This window comes from Montipora foliosa, chromosome 10 (genome assembly GCF_036669935.1).
Source record: "Montipora foliosa isolate CH-2021 chromosome 10, ASM3666993v2, whole genome shotgun sequence".
In the NCBI taxonomy this organism is placed as follows: domain Eukaryota; kingdom Metazoa; phylum Cnidaria; class Anthozoa; order Scleractinia; family Acroporidae; genus Montipora; species Montipora foliosa.
The window spans coordinates 27,270,036-27,292,859 of record NC_090878.1 but is presented as its reverse complement, the minus strand read 5'-3'; the positions used below and the strand labels follow the sequence as shown (position 1 = coordinate 27,292,859).

Here is a 22,824-nt window from a genome sequence, read left to right as displayed (position 1 = left end):
CTGTTCGGGGTGAAGGTGGGGAAGCAGGACAGCCTATTGGGACGGGAGTCTTCAGGCAATTTTCCTTCGCATGAAATCACATGGTAGCGTTGCATTTGGCAACTGTGTTTTTCTGCCAGGAAATCACATTAGTGACAAGCAATGGGACAAAGAGCAGGAAAAAGCATGAAAGAGGGGACGACAAAATTTGAGAAATTTAAGCCAAGAAAGCCTCAAGAGAAGCCGAGGAAGGAGTAGAAGAAGAATAGAAAATTTCAATGAAGATCACCATAAAGGCGAGAGAAATAGAGCCAGAGACAAGATGCTTATTTACAACGGATCGCTTTCAGGTAATGTTTTCCTTCTTAATGTATGCCTCGCTGCCTCACACATTTTGTAAAACTCCCTGAAAACGTTTGACAGAGATTCTGGCATATTTCAACAATTACACACCACTTCTCCATTCAAGCGTTAGTCTTGTCTGTCACACGGTTTTGTGGCTTGCTACGGCTACTCATTTTGGAACTGAATTCACCATTACTGTGGCGACTGTCTATACTAGATTAATACCTTTCGTTTTAAAGGCTTTTTTGTGTGAAATAGATGTGCAGTCGTGAGCTGCTTTTTTTTACTGTGAAATTGCAGTCAAGTAAGCGAATTACTATGCTTTAGCTTGACTTTTAATCAGCAGTGTTTGCTGTTGTTCTAAACTTGTTCTAAACTTAAGAGGGTGTAAAGTTTATGAGTCAAACGGAAAATGTTGTGAAAGAGATTACTGTATATGGAATTTCAGCTTTGGCTGTTGATTAAAATTTCAACAGACTTAACTGATTAGAGCGTAATGAGAAGTGCTAGTTTTGTACCTCATATACACCATGTGAGCGTTAGCCCTACTGATGGAAATGGGCCCACAGAAGGACACAGAAAAACTCTGACCAGGGTGGGAAATGAACCCACGACCTTCGGGTTAGATCACTGCCGCTCTACCGGCTGAGTTACAAGGTCAGACGGGAGCAGGCCGTGGGAACTAACTGTTTGTTATTGTTTGCGAGGCTTGTTTGTTTACTGTTGTCATCTCAGAGATGTTTGATCACTGTAAACTGTATACACTATATTAATTTTGTACTATAGCAGAAGCATAATTATTTCCATATACACTATATTGCTTTCTGGAGTTAGAAAAGGGAGCTCCGCTCTTAGGCTTGGCTAAACCATATATTACACACTGTAGATCTCCCTCCCTTTATCCTCCGCCCAAACGAACTACGTTTCTTGATTATTTGACATATACAGTGCTGTATTCTGGAATTTAAATCTAAATGCTCTGTCAGTAATGTCAATCCAGCTCTTGTTTCTGGAGAGCTTAAGGGCCTGTTTTAATAACACAGCAACACGATGCAGTGTTTCTTGTACCATTTCAAGGGATGAGAACTACAGTAAAAATTTGGCATGGGTGGGGCTGGCGGGGTTGTAAGGTTGTAAGTTTGGCTCTGTTGGAAACCCCTTGCCTTCCATATATGTGTCCTGGAATTGGTTCCCTAGACACATCCACAGTATGAAATTAACATTTCTAATGTAGCCAATTTGTGAAGCACTTGTGTTCGGTGATACAAACTTGAGGCCTTCAAAAAGAAGAGGTTATAGGTAGCCCACACTCTCAAGGATTCCTAGCCGATTTCCTATAAAATTCACAGTATTTCAATGTTACAATATCTTGGTCAATATCCACTTCAATTCCATATAAATGAATATTACGCATATAAAAGAATATTACGCATGCACAAGAAAGTTAAAAAATGAAGAGTCAGGTCCAAATCGTATACGTTCTTTCTTCAAACAAAGTAATCAAGAGATTAATAACCATCAACCAAAAAGTTAGACACTTACTGAAGTTCATTGTGCTGTTCATCTATTTTTCTTGCCAACTAAAATAAAATATAGAATAAATTCCTTTAAACAGCCACTTCTTTGTACAACCTGGAAAAGTAAACGTTTTATCCAAGAACCGAACCAGCTTTAAAAGCTCACAATACTGTTTTTATTAACTACTCCCAGGAATCTAAAGGCAAGAAAGTAAACGAGTCTCTACTCTGCAAAATTAATAGAAAATCCTCATTGTAAAAATGATATTCTTACTTGCTAAAAGATCCAAACAGAAAAACAACATGATAGCTCCAAGAAGCTTCATCATTTTTGTACTACACATAATTTGCTTGCCGGACATCTCACAACTTCGTCGATCATGCAGTGACTTTGTAGCCTTAAAAGCTTGGTTAGCCATTCCACTATGAAACTCAGGAGGTCGACTTGTGGAACGTCTCACCTAATGCTAGCTGGTTGTTGATGTAAGATTCTGTCCTGGTAATGGGATTTGTTCAGATAGTTGTATGACTTATTGTCCACAAGTTTCCTTAAATGATGGCAGCTAAACACATTGTTCTTTCAACTTTGTGCTAACAAGCCCCAATCGTTTTACAGCATTTTAGTAGCTACAAGGCCAGTAAGGCTTTTTGGCAAAAGGAACAAGTCATTCCGCTATGCATGAAATAAGTTAAGACACCAGGATGGAGATTCGAATATGCAGACGCAATATCAAACAGAAAAAACTAAACACTAGAGTGTATCTACATAAAGGTGTTTTAAGATTTATATTATTGTTTTCGTTCTTCTTTTCTCTTCGCTTGCCTTAAACTCGCCTTGATTAGCTTGTTATATAGCTACCTGTGGGACTCAAGTTGTCTTCACTTTTCTTGTTATTGAATAAAGTTTTTGTTTATTTAAATAACTTTCAGCATTATGTGTGTCTCCACGAGCAATACCTTTTTTTCCTTTAACAGCCTATTAAATACCCTTAGGATATTAATCGTTTCAGCAGTGAAAACAATCTCATGAAACACAAACCCAGGAAACAGCGGGTGTGGATATGGCATCACCACCACAAATCTTTTACCTCCTTGAGCCTGAGAAACAAGGTGACCATTATAAGTGCAAACCTGGTAGCATCATGTGTACCTTCTGTTTAAGATCTTCATTGCTCTGTTTTAGTTCTTTAAGGTCTGACTGGAGTTTGGCAATTTCCCGACTCTGTGAAAAATACATACAATGCCATTCGGCCCACCGTGAGTTCTCTGTTCATCCATTTTGCAGTAAATGGGCTCGTGAATGTTATAATAACAAGCTGTAACTTTTTTAATGTTAGATACTCTTTTTTCTCAAACTCACTATATCTCAGTTATCAGTTCAAAATGATAACGCCATTAGCGTTGCCAGATTGAAAAAAATGTGAAGGGTTAGTTTTGTTAAGAAACTGTGGTGCTATGTCCGTGGGGAATGAAACACAGAAATTTGGTTTTATTAAACGACTTGTTCAGGGATCCACATATACAGTCGTCCCGTCCTCCCAGACGACTAAAAACCCACCAGGACGAGTATAATAACTCCAAAGGTCGTCCGTTGGACGAGTGAACTTTTAATAAACGTCTTTTCATGAATGCTATCTAATGGTATCTCAGTTGATAATGTGGCGTTAGGTGTTTCCCCACCTCCGGCAGAGGTGGAGCAGAACCAGATGCTTATGAATCTTGGTAGCATATAAAAGGAAGTCACTAGGCACAAGCGTCAAAACTTTGGGTCTTTGAATCGTTACTTTGTAAGCGTAACATTCAAGAACGTTTCGCCATGGCAGATATGGACCACTGTAAATCGGGTTCCCACGGTGCAAATAACATACTCTGGAGTCAAAATTCGTAATTTCTGACAGGAGTGTAAAATAAAACGCGAATGCTCAAAGTTACAAGTCATTTTATCGACCATTTTCTATACATGTACTTCCGCATTTTTGCTCAGGCAACCCAAAATTTGTCTGGGCAAGTATATCATGAGACGTACTTGTCCGGCTGACGACTTTGATAGAATATCTTTGTTAACCAAAGAAGGAAGGATTTGCAAGCTGTCTTTTCGAGCATCAGCCCATCATCAAAGCGAAATGATTTGCCCTGAAGAAGGGCTGAACATTCTAAACGGCAGCTTATATTACAAAGCAATAATTCTCAAAACACCAGTTCATTATTTTTTTCAATGTTGACTAAGGAAAAAATTTTGAGTGCTGCTAACAGGTGTTGAACCAATCACCTTCCAATGACTGGTTCTGAAGCCATCGGTGACAATTGCCCTGCTCTACTGCTAATGGTAAGACTATCGAGATGAGGAATTCTTGAAAGTTTACCGGAGCTCCCTTCATCCAATGAGCAGGTTTAAAAAAAATACCACCCCCTGTATTACAAAATTAACCAAGTTAACCTCTTCTCTTTTTGTGTACTTGATTTCTCTGAACTCTCCAACAAAGGATAGCTCGACAGTTTTTTCAAACAAATAACTTGTGGATTTGAGCAAATTGGAGACCGACCTGGGCCATATTCAATTCAATGTCTGAGGGCCAGTGCAACTCGACGTGGTCTGCCTGTGGTGCTCCGCAGCCTCTATTGCTCTCCAGATCATATTTCAGCATTCTGATGACAAAAAAAGCGAACCAGTACATTTCATATACGAATAAACAATAAGGAAATACTAAAAATAGAAGGGCTAGAAATGCAATTTCACCTGTGAAGTCGTCATTTCAAACCCTTGCTGATTATTGCAATACCTTTTAAATTAAAAGCAATTCCCTTGCCTAAGTAATCACATATATATTGTTACTATCATAATTGTAAGCAAGACTGTACATACCTGTATGCAGATGACACGTTCTCAATCTTTTGTGTCACATCCTTCACAGTTCTCTTCAACTCACGTATTCTGCTCTCCAAATCCTCCTCTCTTGTGTCGTGTGCTTCTTTCATCTGTCCCACCATCACATCGAGGTAAGATTGCAAGGACTCCACTGATTGCTGTTTCTCAGCTGCTTGTCCACAGAAACTCTGTTGAAAAACAACACCCAACATAACATAACTGAAGGAAAAAAATATTAATTTTGCACCATTAAAACCATGACACTTGACACTCTGTTTGAAACAGAAACTGACAGTGTGGATTGAGAACAAAGGGGGTAGTTTCTAAAGACACTGTGGTGCTGTGTCAGTGAGTACACAAAAATTTGGTTTTATCAACAGAGCTGATAACGTAAATAAACCTTATTCACAATGGCCACCATGTTGGATTTGCTACTACCATGCAAATTAGCTGCACACTTCTGAGGGGGCAAACAACACAAGTTCGAGAGGTTATGACCAACATCTTAGCCACACAGATGATTTGTTACATGGTCATTAAATGTTTCTCATCTAAGTAGTAAAATAGAATGATTACACAATTTACTTCGATGTTTTTTAGAGAAAAATGAGGAGATAATGAAGTAGAAAGCCAAACTGTCAAAGGCAATCCAGCATAACACATGGCTCATTTGCATGACAATTTGAAAACCAACATGGCAGCTATCGTGAATAAGGGTTATTGACAACCATACAGGGATTCTAAAAGCTGAAGTTTCTAGTGTTAGCCCTTTTTCAGAGCCAATCGAGGAATTATGGGTTGTGTGTAGGCTACATGTACGCTATTGGTGGTAACAATGTTACCACCAATAAATACTGCAGCCTTTAATTCCCTACATCTAGGTACGACGGGAAGCCGCAAGAATATGGAACAAAACTTCGTCTTCCAAATCAGCACCCGTAATCCCCACAGTATTAAAGAACACTTTTCATTTAACTGATGTATTCCTGTTTTTCACATAGCCATTGCCATCGGTAAATTTTTTGTGCGTGTGTACTGCCTTTAATGTATGATGGCAAAGATGTGACGATAGGCGTCATAATCCTGTCTAAGTAGCTAGAAATGAGTTCGGTGGGGCAACTACAGGCAGAAACGATAGGGTGACCTGAGTTGTTAGGTTTGTGAATTTTAGACAAGAAGTAAATGCACGAAGTTCTAGGGGTGTTGATGATGAGAATAGTTGCAGTGTCCAGTAATTCTTGATTAACTATAAGATTCTGAATGGTGTCTTTGACAAGTTTTTGATTTGTGGAGGTGAGATCTTTCTGGATTTTGGCATAAAACGAGGTGTCAAAAAGTTGCCGCAAAGCTTCTTTTTCGGGTAAAGGTTGGATCGCCATATAACTACCGGGCTGACGCATCCCGCCATATAAATACCGGGCTGACGCATTATTTATAAGAAACATTGAAATCAGTATAAACAGAAACAAAACATGTCATAATTGAAACTACTAGAAAATCCCCTGCCACTACCCCCATAGACAGTACCACTGTTTTGTTATTTGTGTGACTTACGGTGACATTGTGGACTTGTTTTGATACTGGAAGCAGAATAACAAATGGGTATCGACAAAATAATTCTTGTATCACATTTTTAGTGGTTACAACCAAAGGGTTAACAGACTGAGTTTATCCTTATTCGAAAGATCCTATCTTTAGTTTCCGTACCAATAAGTAAGTGAATGATTCTCGACCGAGACCAACTACAGTAAACATGACCCTTGTCATCATACATACATACATACATAAATACATACATACATACATACATACATACATACTTAATTGACCACTCCCCATAGGGGCTTTTCAGGGCCAATCTGAAACAGTCAACGAAACAACAGAACACAACAACAACAACTGTGAAGAATCCCAACTGGCCGGAGGCAAACCAGTTGGCTATTTACAAGTGCAGCTGGGAAGTTGAACCAGGGACTACCAGGAACAAATTCAGCGAGTGGTCAGAGCGGGTCTTGAAACCGGGATGTCCGGGTCTCAAGGCAAGCACCCTAACCACTGGGCCGCACTGCCTCCTTGCGTGAGACAATCATATAAGACAGAAACATGTTTCAGTTAAAGGTAACTTAAATAAAAATAATGTACCCGCTTTAAGCATAGAACATAATGCGACTGAAGTCATTCAAAGTGTCCATGATAAGGCAGGCATGTTAGTAGCCAGGTTTCCACAGAGTGATCTAGCTGTGATCAGATAACGAGGTGATTGTTCCTAAGTTCCTCATTTATTTTAAATCTTAAAGTTCATACATTGTAGAGATTCAGATATTTGGGTGAAATGCACAGTTAAACTAAAACGCTATACTGTTTTACAGCAAGAGCTTCTTTCCTTTTTCACCCCAATTTTTTGCATGGTCAGAATGTGAGATGTCTCTTTGGAACTCATCTGTCAAAGAGAAATGCTCACAACCAGTAGAGTAACTTGGAGTTGAACAAGAACAACCCATTTCAAAACAAGGAGATAAAGCAATTTTTCTGACCGCAATATCATGAATGTACTGCTGCAGCCTGTTAGTGTACTCTGTACTAAGCTCCTTCAAGCGAAGGTCCAGATGGTTGTTCTCTTCATTCAAACGATGCCTTTCACCATTGGCTGCTATCAATTCCTGAGACAAGAGACAGAAGCAAAGGAAACTGTTAAACCTGACTTGTGAGTTGATGATTCCTATGGAAACATTTGTTCAGCAATATTTACTTTGTTTGGAGAGTTTGCATGGTGCTTGGACAAATCCTTCACTTTTAATGTTATTAATGTTCCCAGTAGGCCAAAACGTATTTTCCTTTGGAACTAAATTTTGCTCTTGAACTTAGTTTGTTTTTGAACTAAACTTCTTTCAATATGTTTCACTTCAACTACTGAAACTTTTTGGCTATGGCAAAAAAATCAATTCTCCTTTGTCTTCAGGTTTCAAAACTAAACACTAAATGACCCAAGGTTTAAGCTGGGATTTCAATTTGACTCCTGTTTATTTCACATGGGATACCGTATCCCTATTAAATGGTCCGCCATTACTAACTTTACAATTTTGAGAGAGCTGGATCAAGGAGAAAATGATGTCAAAGACTGGCTAGTTTAAGATTGCAATGTGCATGTACATGGCCGAGTTACATGTAATATGCAGCATGGGAGGTTCGGGCTTCAAGACTTTTAACTTGTGTTTTGCATGTATAATGAGCTGCATTTACTGTACACCCTGAAATTTTAAGCGAGTGAGTAAAATAATGACGTCACTTTTCCCTAGATCCAATCTTCTGAGGTCCAATCAGTCAGTTTTGAATGTAAGTAGTAGCAATCAAAGATCAAAATTCTGCCAGTCAGGTGTTAATTAAGCAAACACAATTTCACAATTTGATGAAAAAAGGGAAGTGATTTCTTTGACTGTAGTACCACTTTAATGACTCCCGGAGGTGAGTGGATGAACTAAGTGTAGCTTAAATTGTTCACGGGTTATTTTTAGAAAACACCGATGATTCTTAAGTCTAGGCACTGATTTTAAATGGTTAGCATTAATGCTGGGCTTAGGCATACTGTGCATAGTAACTAAGTGATTCCTCCGTTCTATCTCAGAGTTTTTTAGAAGGATTAGGGTTAGGGTAAAATAACAGGTCCTACTTGGATAAATCTCCTTAGGAGAGCAGGAAACAAACATGATGGATTGTTGATTCTTTTAGTTTACTTCCCGGTAGTTATTTGCACTATCTTTTGCTTGCATTGAATTTGTAATAAACAAATTAAAGCAAGTGAAAACAAAACGTTGAAAAGTTTGGAAAAAGGAATTTCATAGCAGAGCTCAGGTGCGCAAAGTGCGCCAGTGGAACACCATGGGTTTAGAAATTTTGCGAAATCTAATGATGCGAAAAATTTTGGTTATGATGTCATGTACATGTACGTCTGCCCATACAAACCGCCAGGGTGGGGACAAAGGACGGCCCTCGGGACAGGATGTTCTCGCAAGTCTCCTTAACGGAAAATCGCATGGCCAGACTTGCATTTGGCAAGCTGTGTTTTTCTGGTGAAAAATCACATTGTCTGTTGGCAATTTTTATGCTCAATCAAAGCCAGTTTAGCTAAACGATTTGCGTTAGTTTGAAAAAGGATGAGATCTTCGTCCAAAGACTGCAAACAACAATTGCTGTCTCACTTCATTACTTCTTGGGTTCTTTTTTTTTTGGTTTGAACTGGTAAGAATCAGTGTTTGGGTGTTACCAGCAGCACTCGACGGGTCTGCAAGAGGAAAGATCGATCGTGCTCTTTGGCAAGGTTTTACTGGCACTGTCTTTGGACGTTTCTGCGTAACAAAAGGATGTTTTGCCAAAAAGAATCCTTACTTGAAAAAGTAGTTCCTCGGTGAACATGGAAAGACTGTAAAAAAAAACTATGAAGGTACCTTAAGTTTTGTATCTGCTTAGCAAAGCAACGATTTTGTTTGAAATGAGCGATTGTTGACTTCACTAACTGTCACCAGGTTTGTACTAGCTCCCTTTTTTGCCTTTTATACAGACATTTACGTCAAATTGCTTAGCAATTATTTGTCTATCTATCTTACTGTCGGCTAACAGTCGGTGGGGGGGAGGTCTTCTTCACAATTACCTGTTCAGCCTAACTTACCGCAGACTGTTGAGCAAGCTTGCGTTGAGCCTCTCGATAAAATTCCTTAGTTTCTTGCACCTCTTTTCTCATTTTGGATCTGTCGAGATAATGCCATGCTATTTATTACCATTTATTTACATACATGTAATGATGAACTATATCTTCTTGATTAGTTAGTACTGAGGTCTGCTGTTACAGACAATTAATAATAATAATGATAATGATAATAATAATAATAATAATAATAATAATAATAATAATAATAATAATAATAATAATAATAATAATAATAATAGGACATTTATAATTAAGCTGGATATAAAAAACCTAAGCAATCAAGTCTGATTTAGAAACAATCAAGTGATCTAGAATACGGAAATTCCCTGTAATGCAACAATCTTATAAATTCTAGCTTCCAGAACATAAAAAACCTGAAAAACTCAGGTATTAAGGACGGTGCCTACTATTGTTATTGCGCATATGTTCTGCGCATCTTGAGATACTCGGATTTCCTATCGGTGATCCTTACTAATACAGGGATATATTTGCGCGGTTTAAAACTATACAGAGAAAGTAGATCTTAGTAAGTACTCTTGGTATCCAAAAAGAAAATTGGGGGTAACCATGCATTTTTCAGAGATAATTAAGTTTCAATTTGATACATTCTTTGTTTTTTAAAGCTTTTTACAAATGTTATTCCTGAATTATCTTTGACAAATGCAAATAATCACACACCGGGGCCAAAATGTTGTTAATTAGTAGGCACAGTCCTTAATTGGTTCGTCAATCCACCATAATTTAAGAAAACTGAGGGTTTAAAGGGTCCTTTAGAAGTGCTGTGAAATTACCGTGGCGACAGTTAGAGCCTTGTAAACGCACTTACAAAATTGCTGTTGTACACCATGTAGGCAGAGCAGCCCATTGCTTATAGGGCGCTTGCCTTGGGATCCACTGATCCCAGGATCAAGACACGTTCTGACCACTGGTTAAATTTGTTCCCGGTAGTCCCTGGATCAACTTCTCAGCTGCACTTCTAAATAGCCAACTAGCTTGCCTCCGGCCAGTTGGGATTCTTAACAGTTGTTGTTGTTGTTGAATGTTCTGTTCTGTCGTGATTGTGTTTCACTGGCCCTGAAAAGCCCCTATGGGGAGTGGTGAATTGAGTACAATGTATGTATTGTAGTATGTATTGCATTTATATAGGTGTCAAAATGTTGTTACATCAACAGTGTTTTCATCTTTTACATTAATTTTGGTTTTTGAGGAAAACCCTTTCAAGCTTCCTTAAAACACTGGAAACCTTTGAGAATGACCTTTTGAAAAATGAACTACCTACATTCTTTCCTCCAACTTGTCCAGTTGTCTTTGGTGCTGTACTCTCAATGATTCAACTTTTCCTTCCCGTTGTTGACTGGTATGGAGTAACTACAAAAGAAAAGGTTGACAAGTTGCAGCATTTCATCATTCAATCACATAGATTACGGACCCATGTTAACTTGCACATACCTTTAAACCAATCCTTAAGTGCCAATCATGTTCATTTCTATACATTTTTTTAATAAGTCTTTGAAACACCATGACTTTTATCATTAACTTTTACCTTATCAAAAGAGGTCAGATCCACAATTCAAATACATGATATTCTCTGTCACCGTTTCACCTCCTCTTAATAAATTTAATATGACGTGATAAGCAGTTGACTACTTTCTAAATGATTAATTTTAGTGGCAGCAGAAGAGCACTGTGCAGCTGTCACACAGTCATGGGTTTGCATCCAGTTCGTTTATAATAGAGGCTTGGGTTTTTTTCAGGTTTATTTGCATCCCCTTGCAACTCTTTTAATTGTTAACAATGATGAACCCCATTTCCTTTAAAATGTGTCTGTACCTGTTTTTCCAGTTCTAACTTTTCTGATTGCAAGTTCAGCACACTTCTTGATAAATCATCCTAAATCAAATGCACAGAAAAGTGACTTTCTGTCAAAACTATGTTTTGCTTTAAACTTCATCTTCGTTTTGGTTTTTTGAGGTGGTTCAGAAAATGTCTGCTGAGTTGAAATTTTCAAAACACTTTTGTTCACTCATGTGCTTTTGGGGGAGGGGGGGGGGATTCTTAAAAGGGGGGCACACTGCACGATAAAAAACAAGACCCATTTAAGGGCAGATAAACTTGAGTGGAAATTAATGGCCTTTATGGTTGAAACTACTTTATTATATCTTCCCCAGATAAAAAAAGAAACCCCAGAAAAAAAGTGTGTGTCCCACCTACAGTGTAAAAATAGAAAGGAACAGTTCTCTCCACAAATACACAGATGGAAGTGGGTTCATCCACATTTTGGCTTTGCATTGTACAAGAATCACCCGTTTTAATGCTTTTAACGTAAACAACAACTGGGACGACAAGGCCACACAACAAAACTTCAAAACAAAAAGAAAACTTTAAGGTAAAAGGCGGAAAGATCTGGACCTATAATATCAAGCCAATTATGTAACTTGCGCAATGATTCATCCAGCACATTAAATGCCAACCTGCACATTGGCTGACTCTGTTATATTTAGGATTGGCTTTGTTTCCATTTTCCAGAAATTATCCCACCTTTTCACGCAAAGAGCTCCTGGAGAACTTGTTTGTTATCCTTCTTAGCTGATCATAGTATTCCTGAAAATACAAATGATGATGGAAAAATCGTATTATATTGAAAAACGTGACTTTTATGAATTAAACACAATTAGCTAAAAACAAGTAATGAGAAAATCACTGGTTTGATGATTACAGTCAAGTCCCGATAACTCAAACCTCATGCTAACTCGAACCATAATTGATTTTCCCCCGCATTTCCGTCAGACATTTACTGCAATTTTACTATCCGTAAATTGAACCCTCTGGCGATAACTCGAACCTCCCGTTAACTCATAGCAATTTTCCTTTCCATTCACATCATTCTCAATATATTTTGCCATTGATAACTTGAACCACGTCTAGATGTCAATAAATGACAAATCAAAACAAACAGTGTCCTGCAGTCCAACTGAAAACATTGATTTGAAGAAGCCCCATAATCTTCTCATTTTTTTCAAAGCACAAAATGTGTCAATCCAGTTCAGGTTTCATTTGCTTAGGGTACATTTAACTACAATGCATCTATCTTCCCGAAGAGTTGCTGCTTAACTTCTTCCAGTTTTCAAAATGTCTGCAAATTTCTTGTGTCCCTTAAGTGCATGCACTGGGCACTGGACAAACAATAAAAACAAAAGAAAGTTTGCCATTTTGTTAAGCGCAATTGTAATGAATTAGATATAAAACTAGTTTTTTCTTCTCTTAATATTGGCAATTTGTTTGGCGTGAAAGACCCTATAACTGGCGTGTTCCGCTCACGTGTGGTTTACAAGTTTACATGTGTGGGCTGTAATGCCTGTTACATCACCGAAATGGTCCGGCATTTTGTTCCACACGTGCGAAGGAACATTTAACCAGTGATAGGGTCTCTCACATTTTTAAACATGTGCAGAATTCTGAACATGTCACGCCTCCTGTTAAGCAGACTGTTTTCGATTTTTACAGGTGGATCACCTCTCCACCAGTTTTCAACCCATATTCAGAAAAAAACAACCCTCTTTGAATCAACAATTACACCATGTCAATCTAAAACTGTCTTTTCTAGTCCCACACTTTCATATGCTACACTTTATTCTGTTGCTCCTATTTTTCACATTTAGCATTTTCTATTTATTATAAATTCAGCTTCCATCGCTTTGTACTCGGACTTACTGAGGATGGCAGAAGTTTTTGTTGAAACAAGTGTATTACAAACTCAAAGGTTTCATTGTTTTCTTAACAACAAAGTAATCTTTCAAGTTCCAAATAATGCTGACAATGCCTGCTACTGCGACACATGTTTTGGAGGGAAACAGCCCGATGGCTACTAAATTAAATACAATACTTTTTTTTATTGAGGCTCAGGAAAAGTGACCATTCGGATTTGCCACAAGCAAGTTGCATCAACAATAACACGGCAGTACATCATTTTGGTTGAAGCGCAATATTGTCTGTCACACAATCACGCAAACAATAACCTCGTTTCTAAAATACCTGCATTTTTTCAAGTTCAACAGCTTCTTTGTCATGTTGTAGCTTCTCTTTGGTGTTAAGCAGTGTTACAAGTTCAAGACCAAGTTCTTCATTTTTGGTCACCTACAATTTTATTATTAGCATAAAATAATAATTATTAAGAATAATTATACATAATGTATCAGAAACCACTATAACAGTACAGAAAGACATCAGTATAAAGGAGAGAAGTGATGCTTGTACTTATCTGGACAATTATTATTAATATTTTAACCAATTGTCTCTTTGTTATACATTGTAAATAACAAGTAGACACCTGGAAAACCCAGGTGGCATCATGTGTTCCTTCACTGGAAAACATGTGCCCAGAAAAATGACCTGCTTTCAACTGTCAGTGGCTTCGTAGCTCAGTTAGTAGAGCACTGCACCAGCATTGCAGAGGTCATGGGTTCAAATCCCACTGATGCCACCTGAAGTTTTCAGGTGTCTGTATAGAGAAAATTTCTTAAATTGTGTAAGGAAGTGTAAGGATCACTTCTCTCCTTCGTCTATAACCCACACTTCAAATATGTATTTAGGGAGCAGGCTAGTGCTGTGCTGACAGCATTTGCCTTTCACTTCCTGTGGCCCAGGATTGAGTCCTGATCTGACGCCATGTGTGGATTGAGAGTTGGTTCTCTACTGTGCTCTGAGATGTTTTTAGCCGGATACCTCTCCTCAAAAACCAACACTTGATTGATTATTTTGATTTGTTCTTATTTCAGTTAATTTATAGTCTCCCCTATTAGTAGAGCACTCATACTTGGCTAAATAACCTTTAATTAATAAATAAAGTTATTGTTGTTATCATCATCATCATCATCATCATACATTATCATCATTATCATCATCATCATCATCACCATCATCATCATCATCATCATCATCATTATTATTATTATCATTATTATCATTATTAGTATTCCCTTATTTTACCCTGCTTACCCATTAACAAATTGCAATGGAGTTTGACAAAGTGAACGGCAGTCATAACACTCAGAGTCACGACCGCAGCCTGCTGTCATAACACACCAACAAAAATAATTATCAGAACTCATGTCCTATCTAAGTACAGCTTGGAGTCCTACTAACTTGAATCTCACCTTATTTGAATCTTCAAGTTGCTACCTTGGGATGCTAATGTAACAGCTCTTTCAGGTTACGTACTACACTGTACCACACATAAACTCTTCAAGACTACACTACATGTATGTGGTTTGGATGCAGATGGAGATAAAATTCAATAAAATGACACTTGACTGGCCAATCACTCTTTAAAACATAGATATTGAAAGCTCCTCTTACCTCTTTTTGGTAGTCTGCTGTTAGTTGAACATGGCTGGTTTTCAAAGCAATGTATTCATTCACTAATTCTTTATGCTCTGTTTCCATCCCACCAAGTTGTTCTTTTGAACCAGCCAGGTCACTGTGTGCTTTATCTAAATACATTTGCAGTTCCATGACATTGTTTTCAAGAGCAAGCACCTGCATTGATCAGAGTTGTCAAGATTAATTTTAAGTCCTTACTGTATATTCAATATTATTTACTTCACATGCTAACTGCGCCATATGATCGCATTTACCAACTTGGGGGTGTGGTAATTTAAAAAAACTCCAATCAGGCTGATTTCCATAAGCGAAGATAAATACAAAGGAAGTGATTAATTTTGGTTTGCATAAGCCTGGCTTCAATGACATTAGAGACAACCAACGAAAAGTAGAGGAAGCTTACTTGAGTGCCCGAGGTCTTTTGATGATCCCCTTGACCGGTTCAGGAAAAAGTATGTAATGAATGATGTCCATTTAGATATTGCGTGACTGACGTCATCATTTCATGTTCACAATATCTCCTTGTTATGTTGACACCCTGGTAGTGTTAATATTACCTTTCATTCCGAACAAGTTATCAGTACAGTTTAAAGTTAATAGTTTGACCGAAGGGTCATTGATTGTTAGAGTTCAAATTGGGAAAGATATGATATTTCTTTGGTAATACTATTTAGTATAGGTTACTATAGTTGAGCATATTTTTGGATTTTAAAAGGATTTAATACTCGTAGGTTTCGCTGCAGTTGCAAATGTGTCGTTATGCACACTCCACATGCTCCGATTAAGATAGTTGGTTTGCTTATAAAAAAATTATGTTAATTTAGTAGCAATATAGTTCTACCGATTATTGTATTTCAGTTTTTATGGAATTTCAAGTTATTAAAGAATCAGACAGTTATAGATACTTGAAGTTTCTGTTCACGAAAACATTTCCCCAATGCGACGGTGGTTTTAATCACTGATAGATGACAGCGTCCACTCCATTATCACATTACACCTTTTGCTTTGAATTTCTTTCAACATGGTGAGGCTCATATTGTCCAAACAGTTTAAATTGCCTCGTTATTTCCCCTCTGGTTTGACTAATGAAAGATCAGGTCTCAAGTCTTCAAGAAAGGAATTGAAGATGTTGTTCCGGACCCTGAAAGTTCTGAGACAGAAAGTAAAGAAGCCTCAGAGGGAAAATACAATCTTGTGTTTGTTGTGAGAGATCACCTCTAACATTGAATATAAAATGCAGGTTGCCATTTTTGGCAGAATAATAATAATCTGCTTGACAGTAAGTACAATTACATGTAGCAAGCCAATCTGTTGTTTTATAGCCACAGAGAAGTGATTATTAAACAAAGACGTCCACACATGCCGACTTTTAATACTAACGAACACATTTTATTTGTTTATCAACTCGCCTGTGACTTCAGAAGTGTTTTTTTCGGTGATGTACATGTAACATCACTGTCACAATTTCCGTGGCAAGAAACATGCAAATATAATTTGAATCCCTGCAGGCGACACTGTTGCTTGCTTGCTCACTTGCTTTGCTTGCAGTTGTGCTCAAAAGTTGACTTGCACATGAAGACGAAGGATAGCGGGAGGAGACTGATCAGTGTGCATGATTGTGAGTAGGGGGAGGAACTTGGACTGTTTGGATATGTCAAAGGCAAATGACAAGTGGATGTTGAAGGCTGTTGGAGAGATGTGAAGGTGGGAGAAACAAAGAACCAGTACCTACACGTAAAAGTGGGTAGAAAAGGCAAGGAAGGAGATTGTTTTGGGAGAAATTACCTGGGTAGTTTATGACTAAGTGAAGTGGCCAATAAGAGGTCATGGAGGTGGCTTAGAGCTGGGTATTTGGGGAGGTACTGTCACAGGAGTATCTTTTTGCCGCTTAGGAGCAGGCTTTGCAAACAAGGTTTTTTCGGATGTTGATTGAGAAGGAAGACGTAGATGTTGTAGTTCAGTTTTGACTTTGGAACAATTTGTTTTTGAACTGGTACAAAATAGCTTGAACTGGTACAAAATATTTGGACTGGTACAAAAATAGTTTAATGTTTGTTGAACACAAAGAACACACTTCATTGATAATAGCCGTGTGCCACTCATTTACTTAGTTCAAGAGGTTACTGAAATGTTTGCTGAGCATTCAGAGCAGGACAGAAGTAGCACGACCAGTTAGAAATACGTGTACTTAACAGTCTGGTTTGACCAAGAATAACAATGAGTGATGAAAAGCACTAATTTACACAATTTAAGCCTAAACACTTCTTCTACAATGGTTAGGTTTCATACACAAGGTTAGGGTAACTGCCTGAATTTTATGAATTGGGGTTATAAGCTCTCCATTTAGTGATTAGAGTTATGCACTGTCTTATTAACAGTTAGGATTCTAGGAGGTGCAATAACAACTGCAGGTGACATACTACACACTGCCTTCAAATAGCCCTGATAAACAGTATTTAAGTATATATAAGCACCCATTTGATTAGCGCTGATAAACAGCATTTAAGTCTATGCACCCATTAAAAAATGGTTAGCTTTCAACAACTGTGGGTCAGGATCAGTCTACAGTCTGCAAGTGTCAGACACTGCATTCTAGTTAAAGGATTGGCATGTATTGAAGTGTTTAGTCTAAAACAGCCCACGCGTTGCCTTGGTCATTGGTCATTGGGTCAGTGAGAAGGTTAAATAAAGAAGACGGCTTATCAAGTGAGTTGATTTGATAAACTGACCATTGTAAACAAATTTTAATGCTGACGTTTTGAGGCAAACCTGCTTTCCATGCAAATTTTACATTTAAGTGTTAAGCATCCATTTCAAATTGGTAAGCTTTCAATAACTGTGTGGCTTGCATGTTGACTCGCATAGCTCGCCCTGTTGGTTTGCATGACTCGCAGCCATCACATGGCTCACTGGCTCGCACATTGTCGTCACTCTGACATTTTGAGCGTTAGCCCTTCTTTACAGCTAAACCCTTACTTGTCTTCCACTGGTACGTCATTTGGCAATATAACTTGTTTATTACAAAATATGGCTCTCAGATTTTCAAGTAACAAGAACAGTATACAACTACCGGAAAGTAACCACATTACAGTGTTATTACTATTTTGTATTCTGTTATTATATTAATAAACCTTAATTTATCTTGAAATGAAATTACTCATTTTGCAAAATGGCCTTTTTACAAGCTGATGCAAAGGAAATTCCTTTGGAATAATCGAAATTAAGTAACATTAGTAGCACTGCACAGATCTAATCTTGGAGGAGATATAAGTGATCAGATTTTTCCAAATTTGGTCACTACTCAAACAGAATGGTTTTTCAATTTCATTAATTTTTAGTAAAAGCAAGTACTGTTGGGGTACAGCCCATAACCATTTCAAGCACGATTTGCATAATTTCTTGAGACCACTTTCTCATACTTAAATGTGTCCTCTGTGAGAAATTTGACTATGTACGTGGGATAAGATTTGAAACAATTCCTGTTTTGAGACTATATATCTTCTTGTTGTTTCCTGTGAAGAGTTTGCGGTTGCTGTAAGCTCACGTCTTTTGAGTTATCATGTGGTAGGTGCTTGCTTCAGCTCAGATCCATCCTCCTTTAGTGAATGGCAGAGTTGCTTCTCTCTTTTTCTTTCGAAAAATGTTTGGCCTTGTTGTAAAAATCATATTAGAAATAACAATTTATTTGTCTTTTCAATTCCTCTATTTAGTCCATAGAAATCTTTTTCATTTACGCTATTGCAGTGGCATGAGTCTGCCATTTTATTACTGATAAATTTACCACAAGTGCCTTTGGTGTCTAAACGCGAATAAATTAAAGTTTGGACTGAGAGTGGCCTGGGATGAATAATAAAATAATTATTTAATTATGGTGAATTTGCATGATCTGCTTGTGCGGTCAAGTGGAGACGAGAGTGGGCAACGGATTCAGAGGTAGGGAGTTCAAGTCCGGGTGAGTAAAAAGAAAAGTCTTGAGATCACTTTGAAAAGTCTGTGAGGGGTGTTGTAGAGAAGTGTGTATAAGGGTACCTGGGGGCTACCTGGAAGGGGGGATAGGATAGAGGTAATGGGGAAGATCAGGGAGGGGTAGGAGAAGAAGAACAGAAGAAAGGAATATCGCGTTCCTTTTCAGACCCCCCATAAAACCAAGTCCCTGTTTTTTAACTACACCCCCCAAAAAGGAAAATCCCCGTTTTAGACAGTTAATAAAATAAATCAGTACAATTAAAATTGAACCAGTTCAAAAACAAATTGTACCAGCAGTAAAAATTGAACCACAACATAGATCCAAAGTGTAGAGTGTGGGATGGTGTGGAATACATAATTACATGTGGGCTGGGTTAACAGTCTATTTAAAACTCCTTATGTAGTCTGTTCGCATTTTTACTAGCTTTTTGGGGTTTTTGATATTAAAAAAAAAAAATTACCTAGTACCTTATTATTAAGGTCAAAGTTTATTGCTGCTGCATCCTCCTGTAGTCTATTATTTTCAAGCTGTACATCAACCAAGGTCTTGGAAATCTGCTTGAAACACACATACTCAGCAATTCTTAAAAATAATCACTCCTTACTGATCAACCCAAAGTTAACAGTGGTTTAACAGAATATTAAGGACGAGAATGAAGACTACTGATTTCCTATTCAGGAATTTGACTAAAATAATTGTGAACAAAGTTATCGATACTGTCCTCTGTGGGGATGTTAAGTCTATTAAAGAGATTCCTTGTTTTTTAATATGTGATACTGGTAAACTTACACTGTAATTGCTTAAAATGACAGTACTAGAAATGCACATGCAGGAAGAGCCATGCATTTTGTCAGGATGTGATAATAATATTTCGTGTTCAAAGAAAAGAACAATGCCATTTGTGAAAAAAGGGACAGACTCCTATCCAACAACAGTTTATCACACAAATTACTGGTGCCTCCTAAGTTTAAACAAGTTACAGACAAAAACATAAAATCTTGTCAAGTGCTCACCTTCAGCTTTTCTTCCTCACTGGAGATTAGCTTTGACGAGAGTTGTGTCTTGGAATTCATCACTTCACTGAATCTCTTCTGCATCTCTTCCAATCGTGTGTACATCTTCTCATTTTTTTCCTGTAACTGAAACTTAAAGTTCAGTGAAAAAATGGAAAATAATGTCAAACTTTGTTTATCGTTATGTCACACCACTCAAATAGTAGGTGTCAATAGACCATTTTACAGTTGTAGCTAAGTTACCTGGCGTAAGATGGAAGCGAGGCTGCCGGTGACCCTGTTTTGATACAAACCCTCATGCTTTTGTAATGTTAATATGGACTAATTAGAATTACAACAACACAATTTACATGATAAAAGCAGCGAGGTATGTATCAATACAAGGCCACCGGCAGCCTCGCAGCCGTTCATAGGCTAGGTCGCTGAGCAAACAACTGTAACATGGCCTATTACCACCCAGTTATTCTGCAGTGCAGTATTAAAATTAAAAGTTTATTTTCGTTGCTTGATTCAAAGCGAAAGTAATAAAGGTAATATTATTATATTAATACCTTACTAACCTACATGTAGTCTAAGACTTTTTGGGCCATTATGATGAAAGTTAGAGCTCCTTGTTTGTTTGGTAATTATTTATGGCCTGTAAGTGCAAGTTGAACTGCATGGAAACACAAGGCGGGCAGAGCTTATAGAGTAAAGCCCTCTACATGTAACTGGAGGATTCCCCTTCTAACAGAAGAACAAAAGATCCCTTACACCAATATTGATGAAGTACATAATTGCTATTACATTTTCCTGGGTCAGTTGAGTTATCTGGCTTGTTAACTCCAGTGCTTTTGACTGACTGCCCATTGATGCAACTTTGCTTGTTCCTCCTGATATCCTTAAGTCATCTTCAAGCATTACAATCTTTGATCTAAACTGGCACATCAGTTCCTGTTTAAATCCAAAGTTTAGAGCTAGCTTAGTTTACCACCAACATTTTTATTAGCTATGAAATCATGGTAAACATTCCGCAAATCATGGTTTTAGAAAAAGTCTGTTGTGGTTTTAACAGAATAAACAATCCAATTGAACTCTTTGCTTTGCTTTGGTATGAGATGTCCATTAGCCTTCGTAGCTACATGTAACTTAAAAACTTTGTAAATTAGCTCCATTTGTTTTGTCTGATAAGTTCTGGTTCCATTAGAATCTGGAAAACAATCTTGAAATCCAAAGAAAAATGGTGGTTGAGAAATAGGGTGAGGGGATGCTTTAATTGTGCCAATAAAATCGGCATGTATCTCATTACATGCATTTTTGGAAATACTAATAAATAATAATAATTTCTTCTTTATCTTTTCCAGCTAGTGTTTAAAGAAAGTCCGTTTAGTTTAACTCTTCAGAGCGAATGGCAAAGACTTCAATTCATCTGCAGATGCCACAAATGACAAGTGCACCTTGTCTTGTAAAATTTTGTAAAATACCCAGAGTTTCCAATAAGAGGCAAGAGACAGATGCTGGTAGTGTCAACTTTGCCAAACATAGCTGTAACAAAAAGTGGTAGATACTATTAGAAAATTAGCCTGTGACATATACTGCTAATAATGCTTGCTGGGCAAGTGACTAAGGAACATTCCTTCCCTGCTTTAATAATACACTGTTATTAATTAATAATTATTATTATTATCTGTTATAATTGTATGGATATTTATCATAAATTAATTGCATTAATTCAATTTCAAAATTATATGTGACCCTTCACGCAAAAAGGGGGCTTATCCAAATTTCACGCTATGGCTATTTTCACAGTCCTGGCTGTGGAATTGAAAAAAATTATTGGAATGTGAGTGAAATTTCCCTTTCACGGCGTGAAATATTTCACGCCGTGAAAAAGGTCACAGTCACCGTGAAAATATTTCACGCTGTGAAAAAGGCCACATTCACCGTGAAAATATTTCACGCCATAAAAGGAGGTCATGATGTCTGAGAAATATTTCACGCCGTGAAACAAAGTGAACTTCTTGAGTAAACATCAATCTGTTACCTAAACATCATGGAATCACCATGTCACGCCGCCTGCAAAGGTTTTACTGCAAGCATTATTGGAAGTCTTTTGGAATCGCCAACTTGAGATTGGGTCCATTTTTTTGTTAACGTTTCTGTTTTATATCGTGGTTTCGGGAAAACGAAAGAAACGAAAATAACAGAAGAGAAAAATCGTAGATATTAAAAATCTTTGAAAATTGCCCGACACCCTTCCAAATCGATGCACAATAAGATAAGCATTTCTTATTTCGTTTCTCTGCAAAAAAGCACACAACTTCAGTTTACCGGAATTGGTTTTAAAGGTCGAATATTTCTAAAAGAATCTCCATGGTAGTTGAATCTTTACCAGAAATTCAAAAGAATGAGCTCAGTAAAACCATAACAGAAATCAACATGTCATGCGCTGTCTGTAGTAAAAATTAGATAACCGGTTTATGGGATCAGCAAAAAAAAACATTTATTTACCTTCCTGAAATAAGAAACAGACACGTTTGGCACCACGGAGTCTGGCTTTGTTGGCGTAGCCAAAAATTATTCTCTTCACGAACAGTTTTTATTCGCTTGCACAAAATATTTAAAAAGTGATTGGAATATAAACTCGCAAGCTCTATTGGAAAAGATTAGGTTATGGTGAAATTGCGACATAATGAGTCGTGTAGTATTATTTACCTTTCGTGAATTTTGGCTCAGCATTTTAGCAATTAAATTACAGAGAAACTTGCATGACAAATTTAACTAAACGCCTTTTGATTCGACTTGTCATTATGTTGCTGTTTTTTACATTTAAAATGTTGTACTGCAAATATATATATGCTTCTGGTAAGTTAGCCTCAAATAATTCGTTTAAAGAATTCAAAACTAAAAAAGAACGCATGCATCTTACATCGCGTGTAGTCAAACTCTGCAGGGAAAAAAGAAACCTGGTTTTGAATGAAAGACAATGGAAAAGTAACATTTTGCGCAACACGTCTAATCTGCGGCCAGGCCCTCTTTTCTTTAGAGCAGGCACGAAAAAGGTAGGTAAATAGTCG

General features: G+C 37.5%; 1 protein-coding gene and 1 non-coding gene across 2 annotated transcripts in view; one reads left to right on the top strand and one right to left on the bottom strand.

Moving 5' to 3' along the window:
- LOC137973000 (coiled-coil domain-containing protein 78-like) overlaps positions 1-22,824 on the bottom strand; it is a 92,985-nt gene that overhangs the window by 8,827 nt on the left and 61,334 nt on the right. Inside the window, exons 5-18 of the mRNA XM_068819703.1 lie at positions 20,555-20,701; positions 19,769-19,900; positions 19,223-19,309; positions 14,765-14,944; positions 13,442-13,543; positions 11,948-12,010; positions 11,240-11,299; positions 10,689-10,777; positions 9,371-9,449; positions 7,242-7,367; positions 4,705-4,895; positions 4,385-4,487; positions 2,992-3,063; positions 1,867-1,904 (exon numbers count right to left, since the gene is read on the bottom strand). Coding sequence (XP_068675804.1) covers positions 1,867-1,904; positions 2,992-3,063; positions 4,385-4,487; positions 4,705-4,895; positions 7,242-7,367; positions 9,371-9,449; positions 10,689-10,777; positions 11,240-11,299; positions 11,948-12,010; positions 13,442-13,543; positions 14,765-14,944; positions 19,223-19,309; positions 19,769-19,900; positions 20,555-20,701 — 1,469 coding nt within the window. The remainder of the gene's footprint in view (positions 1-1,866; positions 1,905-2,991; positions 3,064-4,384; positions 4,488-4,704; positions 4,896-7,241; positions 7,368-9,370; positions 9,450-10,688; positions 10,778-11,239; positions 11,300-11,947; positions 12,011-13,441; positions 13,544-14,764; positions 14,945-19,222; positions 19,310-19,768; positions 19,901-20,554; positions 20,702-22,824) is intronic.
- Trnaa-agc (transfer RNA alanine (anticodon AGC)) lies at positions 13,817-13,889 on the top strand. Its single transcript has one exon. It is a non-coding gene; the product is annotated as a tRNA-Ala (tRNA).